Source organism: Melanotaenia boesemani, chromosome 6 (genome assembly GCF_017639745.1).
Source record: "Melanotaenia boesemani isolate fMelBoe1 chromosome 6, fMelBoe1.pri, whole genome shotgun sequence".
NCBI classification, from domain to species: domain Eukaryota; kingdom Metazoa; phylum Chordata; class Actinopteri; order Atheriniformes; family Melanotaeniidae; genus Melanotaenia; species Melanotaenia boesemani.
In genome coordinates this window covers 25,151,253-25,165,661 of record NC_055687.1, presented here as the reverse complement: position 1 = coordinate 25,165,661, position 14,409 = coordinate 25,151,253, and the positions used below count along the sequence as shown (strand labels likewise).

The window sequence follows — 14,409 nt, the reverse complement described above, 5'->3', positions numbered from 1 at the left end:
TATTTAGGTTTAGTTGCTTTCACTGACCGTATAAACCACAGAATACTTTTATAACAAAACACATAATTAAAAGCACACAGATAATAAGAAAAAAAACATTTCTTCCACTGGGTTACACATACATACATACTTACATACATACATACATACATACATACATACATACATGCATGCATACATGCATCCATACATCCATACATCCATACATCCATACATACATGCATGCATACATAAAACTGATTTCTACAACAGGATAAAGAGCCTAATCATGACTTAAATACAAGCTTTGCAAATCTTCGACCTAAGCACCATGAAAAATATTTACATGAAGAGCAAAAAACAAGTTTACAAAGGTTTACAAATTGTAGTATTTACCAATAATGGGTAAATATGAGTAGATGCATAAACTATACCACATTAACTCTTTGATTATTGGAAACTTTATAAGATAAAAATCTAAATTTTGCCTTAATGAAAATGTTGAAGGAATGTGTCTTAGTTTAACTTCATACCTTTTAGATATCAGGTCATCTTCTGCTTATGAAAGCACTTACTCTGACAGGAATATTTTTTTGTTAATCGCAATGTTATATGATAGTACAGAGCTAATGATGTAAAAGACTTAGTCTAATACTGTTGATACAACATGTATTTTCAAATAACATACCTTTACCTTTACATACATACTGTTTTACCCAAAAACAGAGCTGCATAAAACCATAATAAACTGCCTCCACAGGCAGAAAACTATAGTGAAAGCTGATCTAATTTGCTGTCGATGATGGCCTTGCTGCCCTCTCATCCCTGCAGCCATTCAAATTGAGATTTATGCAGTCAATGTGTTTGTGAGTCACCATCCCATGGGGACATGGAGAGCATGGGTGAAAGGGAGGGTGAGGAAGAAGGAGGAAGTGAAGAGCAAGAGACAGAAAAGCTGAGGAGATGGGGGTGGGAGCAGGTGTGAGTCACAAGGCCTGACTGGTTGAGGTGATGACGCTCAAGATGCTATTTCTAGAGTCACCATCAATTCTGTCTTATCTCTTCCACCGGCTGTGTGTGTGTGTTATTGTGTGTGGGGGTGTGTTAACAAGGTGTTGAATAGTACTCTCCCCTGATTGATTATAATTCTGCAGAATGTAATGAAGGGCGGTGGAACACCACAGAATGCTGGGAGTGCACACCTTTGATTACATTAATCTTATTATTGAAACAACAGTTTTCTTTGGTCTTTTGAGTGTGCAGAGAAAAGCATGCAAGACATTTAAAAACAAAAATGCATTTCTTATGAACATTAAATCAAACTGAAAGCTGTGTATACTAAAGTTTTTCAGAAGACTCGTCAAGACAGAGTAACAGTCATAAAGAAACAGCAGAGATAATCAATAATTATTTAGCATTGCCTAGTATCCATTATTTTCAGGTAATTAAACAGGATATACATATACTGCATCACAAACAAGCATAGAGGTTGAAGGGTGTTTTTCTGCCTTTGTTTGCTATAGATAATTTCACATGTTGTCATTTGAAAAAATGAACATTTCGCCAGTTTAATCGTCTCTTCGTTGGCTCTAGAATAGGATATAAAAGCTTTCTCTTTACTGTCATAAAGCCTTTTATGGCCAAGCTCCATTAAGGGCTTGATTTTCAAAGGACCATTCTTATAGATCTCACAGGTCCACATTTTCCCATTGGAGGATTTCACTCTCACTGTAGGGCTTATTGTCGTTCTTATTCAGAAGTAGAAACAGAGCCCTCTGTCATCAAGCTCCTCTCATGTGGAACCAGCTCCCAGTTTGGGCTCAGGGGACAGTCTACCTTTAAGACTTTGAGCCATCCCTTTAGTTGTGCAGCCACAGAACTTGACAGCTGAGGGACCTCTAATGATGAAGATGAGTGCCTTGTGTATCCTTATTTTCTAAGTCACATAGAAGGAATTCCTTGTCTGCTGTTTATTAATTTGTTTTTGCCTCCATCGTGTCCTCTCCTGCCTCAACCTCATCCAGTTGAGGCAGGGGGCCACCCCACCTGAGTCTGGTTCTGCTAAAGGGTTCTTTGAAAAGAAGTTCTTTTCAGTTGTGGCAGAGTCTACTGGTAAATCTATATGAATTAAATTAAGTTGAATTGAGTTGAATTTGCTTTCTCTATGAAGTGCCTTGGGATGACGTCAATTATAAGTGAATGAATACAATTTTCACACATTCTGAGCTGTGGATATTTAATTTTTATTAAGTCCTTTGAAAAATAGACACACTGTGTGGAGACACTTTTATATATTTTTTCTTAATCCAATTTTTGATGATCACAGAACTTTCTATATTGACTGATAATCCATGGTTACATCACAATTAAAATAAAGCAAGAATCAAAGGAAATTATTAAAAAAAAAAAAAAAAAACTAACAACAATACCTATTTTAGTTATGAAATTATAATGCAGAATGGAACATGAAATTAAATCAGCACCTTCAGCGATTAATGACTAAAGTTCTGATTGTACTGGAATATCTATAACCTCGTGATGTTTAACACTTTGGCTTCTTTTCACAGCTCACTCTTTAAATAAACCTCCGATTCTCATTGATAAATAGTTTTTCATCATTTTAGCTTAATTTTTGTTTTGTATGTGAGATAAAATGGTTTAAAAAATGACAGCAACAATATTTTTCATTGAAATGAAAAAGACAGGAAGATGGAGTTTCTGAGAAAAATATTAAAATATCATCTTACATAAACATATGTGGCCAGCATAGCAATGCAACATTTACAACAGTAAATATCCTGCAGACTCTGCTCTAATCTGATGATGAGGCTTAGTTTGCAGCATTAATGGGAAAGAAGGACTTGTGGTTCTATTGCACATAGCGTCTTCTATGGTAACATTGTTCTAATTAATGCAATGGATAAAACAAAGAGAAAACTATATGAAACACAAGTAAACATGTTAGGATTATCTAGAAATAGTTTCATAACACATGGAGACATTGCATTTAATAAAAGCAGCAAAATATGAACATCAATTTTTTGTTGTGATTGATGAAATAAAAACTGCCTCAGAAACAGCACAAAAGCAAATACTGACTTAAATGCTCCAATGATGACATATTTCATCTATTAAGATGCATTATGCATTGTTATATTGAGCTGAGTGCACCTCTGTAACTCCAAGTTTTCTCCGTGAGAGCAGGAAGGATGTCATTAAGCATCTCTGGATCCTGACAGCCTGGTTATTGTGAGACTGCTTCTCAGAGAGCAGGTGTAAGTTTTCTCATCATCCACCTGTTATGCAACCTGTTACGTTGTTGGGTGTTTGTCTCTCTTGATGCACCCTTGTTTTGTTGTGGTTTTCACAAGTAGCACTAAATCGTGACCTCATTTGAATTCACAATGGTACACAATGTGCATGAATATATATGGATTCTTGTCTCAAAGATAAAATAAAATGCAGGAGAATGTGTCTAACTGAATGTGTCTATAGCTGGTAATAGTCATGGATACAGCAGATTGCATGATAATTGGCTCGTCATGTCTAGAAAATAATCTCCCACACTATCCTTTTCTGCATGTCCTGTCTGCTTATTCCCTCTCTGTGTCTGGTCTCATCTATTGATTCCAACTAAATGTTTACTAAAGGAAACAAGGTCAGAGGCTTAATAAGACAGAAGAAAATGTCAGTGTGAAATCTGCCATTAGGTTCTCCTCCAATCTGTTTTCATGTCTAATCTGATCTGACACTGTGAACACTGTGAACTCCTAGCCTGTTGTCACATGTAAACTGCACTAAAAAGAAAGAGTCGAACAATAAAGGGCTACTCTACAAGTTTTAAACACATTGAAATTCACAGCTGTCATTGTCAGTCTTTGGATGAACAGTTTAGCTGAACAGTGCATGCACAACTCACAAATGAGGATTGTCAAACATCCAAACATTCATCCTCTGATTTTTACTTGAGGCAGAGAAAATGTAGTCAGTGCTCATTTTGATCATCACCATTGACTTCAAACAACTATTTGTCTGGTGCGCTTCACCTCCAGCAACACCTTCCTGCTTCAAAAAAAACGTGAATCTTCCAAACAGACAAAAGCCTAATGGAAATGACCACAATGCTGTAAATGGATGCTGCCTTCTAATTTACTTCTGTGCTTTGTTTTCTGGTTTTCTTTGTAAGGCTACACCTGCTCTGCAAGAGAACTGAGTTTCATTCAAATGATGACTACAAAACTTTGTTCTGCTACACTAACTCAAGTTAAAATGTCAGATAAAAAATAAAGATGAGGAATCAATACTTTCAGTCATTGACCTTTCAAAAAGAGAAACTGTTCAGGTAGATTGACACACACACACACACACACAGTCTGCACACTGATCAATCTTCATTCAAACTTCTCTTTATGCCTTCATTTGGGCATCGATCAGGGCTCTGACTTTGTGGTCACTGGCTGAATGTTCTGCACTTTGGAAAGAGTGACAGGCACCTTTCCCTCTCCGGGGGTTGGTGCTCTCATTATTGGGGTACCTACAAGATAATCAGTTATCGTTAGAGGAGTTTTCATACACAACATCTCTCCTATTGCTTAATTTGTTTGTAAAGGTCATTACATCATGTGAAATTGCAGAAAAGTGGTGGAAGCCACCTTACCAACAGTTGCATGCAGATCTGCCAACCGTTCCTTGAATTTCTGCTGTAGATACAATTCCTCTTTGGAGTAGCTTTTGGCAAAGGCAGACAGCAGAAGACCAACAGCCATGGAGGTGCCGCCCACACAGAACAGCACAGCACCGGTCAGTTTACAAACGTCCAGCGCACGGTTGAAGCTGACTGCATGGCTGTTCAAAATAAGGACAGTTAATTTATTAGTTTTTTATGCAGTTTTCATTCAACCATGTCAGTTCTAATTTTAAAGTTAACACTGGTTTCTTTAGTTAAGGTTCAAAGAAAGCCCACAGTCAAAAAGAAAGTTTTTACATTTTTATTTAAAAAAAAACAAACAAAACAAACATCCAATTATTGCCAGGTCCTAAAATTAGATAGGTGCTAAATCAAATGTTTGACACGAAATGATTTGTTCCATCATTTCACTGTTTTTTTTTTAAAAAAAAAAACAAAAAACTAAAAATCCAGAATTATGTGAAAAATAAAGGACAGTCCTAAAGTGTCGAAATGAATTAAAGGGTAAATTTAATTTAATTGATCAATTTATTATCAGCAACTGTGAGCATCTCTAGAAAAGCAGATTTCTTAACTGAGTTATACATGTATATATAATTTGAACTTTTTATTTAAAAAAATTTTTTTTCACTTCATTTTATTGATCAAATTCCCATCTTTTTCAAATCCCTGCATTTTTCATTTTTTTTTAAATTATTATTATTATTTATTTGCCGTTCTAAGATCTAATATTTAGTAGATTTTGTGTTTATATTCCTGACTGGAGCTTTTAAATTTGTTTTTGTTGTCCTATTGTTGTATGTGCAGTTTCACGTACATGTGATATATAAATGTCTTTAGCTGTGTCCCAGTTCAGAGTCTACACACTTCGAAGTGCAGCTTTGTTGGCTACATACGTCACATAGCACACTCCGTTGCCTACGAAGTCTGTGCACGCTGAAGTGTGTAGACCCTGAATTGGGACACAGATTTTGTGATGATTTCATTGTATCATGTCATATTTTTTTCATCATGTGATATTTCACAAGGTTTTAGCAATTAAACTGCAACTGGATTTGATTTATTTTCTGAATACAGATTAAACCAGCAATGAGATTAATTTAACCAAAACAGTGCTAAAATCTGAATACGAGACAAATTTGTGTTGGAAAAGTTGGGCCCTGGCATAAAAAACCTTAAGAACCCACCCTGACCTAGACAAGGTGATTAGTCCTACAGTCTAGAGATATTTTGTTTCATATTTTAAATGCACTTTAAATTTCAGTTCAATGCAAAAGGCCAAACACTGACTCCTAAGTTGTTGTTCCTGGAATTTCAGGTAAAAAAACAAAAATTTGTTCAATTTTTAATATATTTTGTTTTTGGAGCCACAGTTGAGGTTAGTGCTCCACATTACCTTCGACCGGCACTGATATCTCTGAATGGACAAACAACCCTGTGTGTGCTGTGAGAACACGTTGAGATTTAGAACTGCGGTACCAACTTTGTTTGAAAGGTGTTATAGCACCATTTGGGATAAGTAATGCCTTTAAAAGATTGAAAAACGCTGTACACATGTACACAATGTTTAAGAAGTCACTTGTAGTGCAGTCATTGTTGAACCTAAGGCAACTGGATCCACTCACACATGAAAACGTGTGTATGTCTGGAAGAATTTTGGCCACTGACAGCCACCATCCATTCACAACTGTGCTTGGCATATGCAGTTATTGTTATGTCTATCTTTACCGCTAGATGTCAGTAATTCTTACACACTGTACCTTTAAGAGAGAAGCGCATAAACAACTGTGCATGAATTGAAAGGTGTACAATCTTTTTCACATGAATCTACTTAAGAGTAAAGAATGGGGGGATTTATGTTTTAGCCTAAAAAAAAAAAAATAAATAAAAAAACCTTTATTAAGTGTTTTATGAATGGATTTTTCCCCTAATAACTATATATTTTTTCCAAATGATATGCACTTTTCAATGTTAAGTTCAACTCCAAAATAGATTTAATAAGGTAAAATACATACATTGTAACTCTTTTGTGCAGCTGTGGTACAATAATAAAAATGACATCAACCTCCTCTCATTAATTAAATGTACTGTTACTATACCTGTCAACAAAGAGGAGATCATCTTCTCCAAATGCCTCAATCTTAGCTGGAGTTGCATAACCCACCAAAACAACAACAAAGCCAGTGAATAAGATCAGGGTACCAAACGCGAGACAGACCTGCATGAAGAGGAAGATGTTAGTAAATAATTCACACATAAAGATAGTTTGGGGAATTCAAGAATGATTTTTTGTAGATAAGACTGTTAACATTACAAGAGGTGAGATGGTGATCAAGAAGGCTGGAGTTCACCCTCACCTTCCAGAGTAAAGAGCTCCACCTGCTAGGTGATCTCTGAATCTGAAAATCTTCATCACGCTCCCAGATAGAACCTGTGCACTCCTCATAAAACTGCAAGGAATCAAACAGGTAAAATTATGACTTTTTGAAAAGATCCTAAATAGCTGTTGGTGTTTAAACATGGAAACTGAAGCCTACTGATTACAAATTTTGACAGAATCATTGTATTTGAAAAAGAAACCGCAGAAATATTTTCTGTTTGCACGTGTATTCCTAAGTGTGTGTGCCTGCATTGCTACCTGGTGTAAGTAGGAGCGGACTCCATATTGCTGGCATTTTCCACGGGCTTGAGCTTGCTCACCATATTCTGACCCACAGATCTCTGAACATGAAGTCATCCTTCACACCTGTCGTCTTGAAAACACACACACATACAACATGAATGCACACATAAATACTTCCCGTGGGAATCCACCCACACAGATTGTGTCTAGCTATGTCCTATCCATAAACACACACAGTCACAATTCATTTGTGCATTCATATTCACATACATGCACTGTGCCCTCACACATATTGTCAAGTTATGTAACATTGTTCAGAAGCCATGGTGTTCCAGTACATTTAGATCAACGCAGCATCTTCCTTGTCTGCTCTTTGGATACAAGTTGTGCCTTCTTCGTATTTACATTCAGTGTTCTTTCAGCTGCATACACAGAGTCTTGACGAGCACAGAATTGTTTCCTTTTAATAATGCGTTTCTTGCAAAAACCATCATGATAATGCTTACTAAGACAGCAACATTGTTTCTGTGTATATGTCTGTGTTTGTCTCATTGCAAACAGGAACTAAAACTAATGACGGTGAGTAGTGTGGCAGATGCTTGTCTGCCAAGGTCAAGCTTGAGAATATGTCTGGTCCAACTTAAAAGTTAATCCTTATATCTCCAATATTATCCCAATGGTCCCAATACAAGAAGCTCTGTTATGTGCAGTGTAATACAAATGAAGCATCTTGCTAACTGTCTAGAAACCCTCTAACAGGTATGTTGTCCACAAAATATAATAGTGTCACAACACATTGTTAAAAAGTATTTAATATTTAAGGTATTGTAAAGCTAATATTTTGTATGAGGAAGCATGTATGTTACATGATGGAAACCATGAGTTCTCATCTTGAACCAGCAGCTTGTTATGTTTGTACATTGACATAGAATGATGTAATCATGGAGTGACATGCTGTGGATGAACCTCACATTATGAGAGCGATGGTAAACTTAGGATGTAAAAGTCATCACATAAGGAATATCTCTTTGTAGAGAATATTAAGTTGACATCACATATTGTTCAAAGGCTATATTGTATTCCTGTTTGCTCTCAGGCCATAAGGTAGTGTGCCTATGCTCAAACAGTAGGATCAGCCTCTAGAGTCATATCTCAATCTACTGCTAATCTTACTAAGCTAATATTTTAATAAAAAAATATATATTTATTATGAAAACAATGACTCATAAAATCTACTACATACATAAATTTAAAACATTACTGAATGTGTTTAAATATATTAGAATTTGTTTATACAGCTAGTGCCTCAGTACGAAGAAATGGCTAAAGCTTTTGTCTGTAAATTTTAACAGCTATTTCTGTTGCTTAACAACGATAAAGAACAAAAGAGCTCAACTGTGTGCAAAATATTTACCCCATTGTTGATATTTTTTTGTCACAATGTGTACTGTAGTTTGTTTTGTTTTTACTATGTAAAATGATGCTGTGTCTTCTGACAAAACTGTAAAAATTGGACAAAGTATCTCCCCTTGAGACAAAATCTTTTACTAAACGACTGGTTCATCAGGAAAGTTCATGCAAGTAAATGACAAACATCCAACTGATAATTTAATAGTGCATGAAGTGGTTATATACCTCCTGCAGGCTATTATTTGGCATCAACTTTAAATGATAGAATTTCTCACATGATTGCATATGAATATGAAAGTGAACAGGTAAAGCTAATTAATTGACACAAGTTGTGCAGTGTGAGGACCATCAGCTTTCAAAACTCGTGTTATCTGAACACCCCTGCAGACTTTTGGACATTAAAGATTGTTATTGTTAAAATAAATGCATAAAATTAATTTATGCATCCATATCCACAAACCTGTAGCCAATGTACCCTAGCACACATGGTCAAGTTATATAACATTGTTACAAAGGCATGGTTTGCCAAGAAAAGCCAGTGTCCCACCTCTTTGAAATATTAAACATAAATACAAACAGGGTCAGTAAAGACCACAGTCAGATCATGTAGCAAGAGTGTGTTTAGTAAAATGCTTAATTAAACTAGGGCACAATGTTCCTTGCTACAACGTATTAATCAAATTACTACTTAATTTCTCTCAGTTGAGTACTCTGATGAACATCTTTCTCCTACCACGTTTGGCAAAGACTGTCTGTACCATTACCTAAATATGTGCAAAACAGCGCCATGAAACATAGCTGGAAAATCTGTTGCTGCAACTAATTTAGTAATTTAAAAGTCTGGGGTTAAAAGATGGGGTGCTGGGCATCTAATAAGGCTATGGAAATCATTTAGAATTTGACAGACATAAGTAATCTCAGCGTACTTTGACACGTCTCCTTATCTTCAGGTTGAGGTCCTCTTGGTAACACATTAAACCTTCAGATTTAGAAAGAGGATTAATAAAATTCAGCCTATGTTGGTCGATAACCGAACAAGTGGTTAAAAACAATCAGACTGTACAAATATGATGATCAAAGAGCTAAACCTGACGCTGCCCGTGGTGCTGAACCCATTATCATCATCCAGCTCTCAGCCCACCAGGAAAACACACAGACGTAATATGTGACGCCAGCTCGACAACCGACCTCATCCATTCGCCCCCCAACCCCCCCAATGAGCCACAAACAGAAACACGACACGCGCTTCCATTAAACTTAAACTAACTTTTCATCGAAGGTCGGCTGATTTCGAGCGATCACTGAACGATGCAGCAACGTCTCTGGCTTTAAACACAATCGAAGTTTTCGTTCATTTGATCAGGATACCGTACTAAGACTAATTTAGTACAAAATAATAATGTGAAGTTTAAATGAGCATTTGCTTTGCGATTTTCTCCACATGGAAGCTTCCTCCAGATGTTCTAGATGATTTGATACGATGTGCAGAGACGACCCGCTGAGGGCACGCATATGATTCCTGATTGGTTATCTGCAAAAGCAACAGTCCAGCTCGCCTCAAAAAACATTATCAGTGTTCTATATATAGACATAAATGTATACAATAATGACAGGAAAAAAAAATCTATTTACCTGTCATTACCAGCTCGGAGAGTGATCATTCGGTGCTGTTTCCTCAGCCGGGTCCCATCACTCTACAGTCACCACGCTCTCCCTCCCTTACTTTCCAACGATGATTCAGATTTTCACACTGTCTACTGCGCAGGCGTGACATCCATGACAACATATGATTCATCGGCGAGTATAAATAACCAGGAGGGAGGGTTTGGGAGGAATAACAAAGAATGTCATTCATGAATGAATGTGAGTAAAGAGATAGATAGATAGATAGATAGATAGATAGATAGATAGATAGATAGATAGATAGATAGATAGATAGATAGATAGATAGATAGAGAGAGAGAGAGAGCGACAGACAGACAGACAGACAGACAGACAGACAGACAGACAGATAGATAGATAGATAGATAGATAGATAGATAGATAGATAGACAGACAGACAGACAGACAGACAGACAGACAGACAGACAGACAGATAGATAGATAGATAGAGAGAGAGAGAGAAAGAGCGACAGACAGACAGACAGACAGATAGATAGATAGATAGACAGACAGACAGACAGACAGACAGACAGACAGACAGACAGATAGATAGATAGATAGATAGATAGATAGATAGATAGATAGATAGATAGATAGATAGATAGATAGATAGATAGATACTGTACTATAGGAATTAGGTGCAAACTATTTTTTTTAAATAACTGAAAACTCAAAGTGAAAAAAGTTACAGTAACAGAAACAGTAAGTGAATCTTGGATGGAGGTGCAGAATGATGCTGAACACATGCGCCACTTTGTCGGATTCCAGTCACATTTTAGGACAGTCTATTTTTGGCTTTGTGGATGACGTACACTGTTAGTCATCATCACTGCGCTCTTCGCACAGTAAAGAAGGCATGACCCAAAAAAGTCAAGAACCCATCACGGTATGACATTCCTGATCAATATAGAATGAGAAAAAGTTTCCCCTTCAATGAATTAGTTTCCTCATCAATGACACAAGGGTTACAACTTAAATTAACTTTTAACTTTCTAAGTAAAGTTTAACAAGTTGAACTACATGCGTGCACTTATGCCCAAGATGATATTGTTCGATCTTATATTTAAACCAAATGACTTACAAAACACACACATACACACACACACACACACACACTATATATATATATATATATATATATATGTATGTGAAGCCGGATAACATCTATCTATCTATCTATCTATCTATCTATCTATCTATCTATCTATCTATCTATCTATCTATCTATCTATCTATCTATCTATCTGTCTGTCTGTCTGTCTGTCAAACTTTAAAACCTTCTTTCAAAGTTTATTCTATTCTATTCTATTCTATTCTATTCTATTCTATTCTATTCTATGCTATTCTATTCTATTCTACAATCATTTAGCAGATGCTTTTATCCAAAGCGACTTACATTTAACAACACAAGCAAGAATTCAAACAAGATGGGACGTCATCATTAAGTGATAGTCAGACTGCTGTGAGTCCAGTTGGACCTAGGTGCTGTCATGTAGTGCTAGAAGCTGTGCATATATATATATTGATTTGTTTCACTTGTTTCTGTTTCTGTGTTTCTGTTGTCTGTTAAAGAGCAAGCAAAATCCCACATTTTCCCCCACTGAGTCAATCACATTCTTGGGCTAAAGATTTTCCCACTGAAGAGACTAAAACCACAGAAAACAGAGAGAGGAAGCCCTTTGAATTTCTTTGACCTAAGTTTCATTTTCAGTTTTAGTTTTGTTTAGTTTGGAATAAGATACTATTTAAAAAAAAGATCACATATTAAACATTTTTTTTTCTTGTGTGATCTCTTTTTGATAAAATGAGAAAAGCTATACTGTGGTTTTGCACAGAGTTTACAACGCATTTGCCCTAAAAAGCCCAGTCTACCCAGACCGATGAGCTAGTGATCAGGCAAGTTTTCAATCATGCTTAAGGAAGTAACATGCTGTGAAATAACTTGTATGAGTTTTACATGTCTAAAACTAATTTCTCTTTTTCCCTTTGTTGGGTGTATAAACTGGTGAATAGTTCTTGCCTATACTCAACAGCAAGTAAAAAAAAATCACGTGAACTTAAACAGGTAGTTTGGCTTTTGTAAGGTTTAATTCAATCCAGTCTATTAAACATGAATTTGAAGTATCCATGACTACACAGCAGCCTATAGATGTGAGAAATACAGATATTCGTGTCACTAGCTTCTCAGTTCATGTGAGCAGTTTCTGGGACAGTTTGTAATTTAAATAAATCATGAGTTTGAAAGTCCTTTGTATCCCACTGTAAAGCTGATATGAATGTTTTTGGAAGTCTTAATCTTAGATAAAAATGAGATTCCAATTGTTCTTTGGCAACAATATTCATTATTCATTTCTTAGTGGATGTTACGAGAGATATAATATTGTCGGATTAGAGGTTTGTAGCCAAAATATTCTAAGGAAGAACTGAACTGTTAAAATTGGCATAATTTCAATCAGCATAGAAAGGACAGTGAAGCCAGGGAAAACTTATTCCGGGCGTTAGCACAGTCTGGAGAGCTCACATAAAGCCCAAGCTGCAGACCGGACAAGTGCATTTTGGCACATACTTACTGTTTATTCTTAGAAGTGTGAGTGATTTGAGAGTGACTGGGTCTAATGATGATCTAACGTGAGAAACTGGTGGGGGCATGTGATGAAGTGACACAAGCAGCAACTAAGAAGTGGTTAGTATGCAGATAACAAGGTCAGAAAACAAGGCCACATCACCATGGCAATCGTCTTGGGGACAAATCAAAGGTGAACATATACCATCCGATCTCAAATTGGCTGCTGTGTTACTTTGTGTTTTGAATTTCAAACACAGCTACAGTAAAGCTACAGCAATGTGATGGTTTGTATGAAGTTAATTATGTATCTTGTATTAATTACTACTTTTTTTGTGTTTTAAAATTGACTATGTACAGATATACAACATTACATACAAAGATTTTTAATTACTAGAATTGTTCATTTGATTTTTATATACTAAAATTACCCTGGTAATATCTGAATTTTATTTGTATGATTATAAATAGTAAACAAGTTACAATGAGTTGAGTTTTCTCATGTTTCATAATAATACGATTCATAGGTGAATATTGAGTAATACAATTTTTCCTTGTTTTCTGTATATATCCTCTGAACCACTGCAGTCACAGTATTACCGATGTCTTGTGCAGAGGAAACATTGCACTAATGTGTTCTGTAATAAAAACCAGCATGTAGATAGTTTTATGAATTTCTTAAATATTACTTATTTGTTTTGATTTTGATTTGACAGTTTAGTTGAATGTCAGACAACTAAAGAAGAGACTAAAACCAAAAAACTAATACAACAAAATGCCCCTTGTTCAAAAAGGAGTAGGAAGACTAAGCATATCAACTTCTAGCCCTTCTACATACATCAATTAATTATAAGAATTGTCATTATCATAGTCATTATACATAGTTAGCTATTAATAATAAACATTTGGCAATATCATACATTACATCATATTACAAGAATAAATATTTGTAATGGAATTGTGCAGTAATAATAATCATACAAGTACAATAAAAAAATCTACAGAAACAATGATAGCAATAACAATATAGTAATTATAATAATGAGTAATGTATTTCTATAATCTATAAGCCTGTATAACCTACAATTCTTGAATACACTTATAGAAGTGCAGTAATAACAGTAATAGTAATAATACTAATAGCACTACTCAGTCTGTATAATACCATTAGAAGTTTAATCCTAAACAACACATGATGCTATAATGGAGCTGTAAAACAAGAACATCAGTAATAAATAAAAGTGCTCAGTACATTATATTCAGCAATAATAATCATAATATGTGTAGTACATGTACATATAATGATATCCTGTCAGGAGTACCAATCCTCACCTTGTGATGACTACTCCTACTTACTTCTGTACTGTCTGAGAACCATTTCCTTATATGCTGATTTTGATATGTGGATGTTTGGACATTGCCTGTGTTTCTGTGCCTGTTCGTTCCACAGCTTCACACCACAGACACACAAAAACTTTTCCTAGT

General features: G+C 35.6%; 1 protein-coding gene across 2 annotated transcripts; it reads right to left on the bottom strand.

The window, feature by feature from the left end:
• Positions 1-2,628: 2,628 nt before the first annotated feature.
• On the bottom strand, positions 2,629-10,427 carry nrsn1 (neurensin 1). Of its 2 annotated transcripts, none has more exons than XM_041986766.1 (6): positions 10,332-10,427; positions 7,305-7,419; positions 7,024-7,116; positions 6,766-6,884; positions 4,637-4,824; positions 2,629-4,513 (listed from the first exon to the last, which is right to left on the bottom strand). In XM_041986766.1, the coding sequence occupies exons 2-6, from the start codon at positions 7,401-7,403 to the stop codon at positions 4,410-4,412; spliced, it is 603 nt and encodes a 200-aa protein (XP_041842700.1). In that variant the 5' UTR covers positions 7,404-7,419; positions 10,332-10,427; the 3' UTR covers positions 2,629-4,409. The 2 variants fall into 2 exon arrangements, with proteins under 2 accessions (XP_041842700.1, XP_041842701.1); XM_041986767.1 differs by lacking the exon at positions 10,332-10,427 and adding an exon at positions 9,626-9,913.
• Between the last annotated feature and the right edge of the window lie 3,982 nt (positions 10,428-14,409).

Excerpts from the sequence above, each read along its gene's own strand:
- nrsn1 (XM_041986766.1), bottom strand. The coding sequence starts at position 7,403 with ATGACTTCATGTTCAGAGATCTGTGGGTCAGAATATGGTGAGCAAGCT. Across the intron at positions 7,117-7,304 it reads TCCGCTCCTACTTACACCAG|TTTTATGAGGAGTGCACAGG; the intron begins GTAGCAATGCAG and ends GATTCCTTGCAG. Across the intron at positions 4,825-6,765 it reads GATCTCCTCTTTGTTGACAG|CCATGCAGTCAGCTTCAACC; the intron begins GTATAGTAACAG and ends TATTTTGAACAG.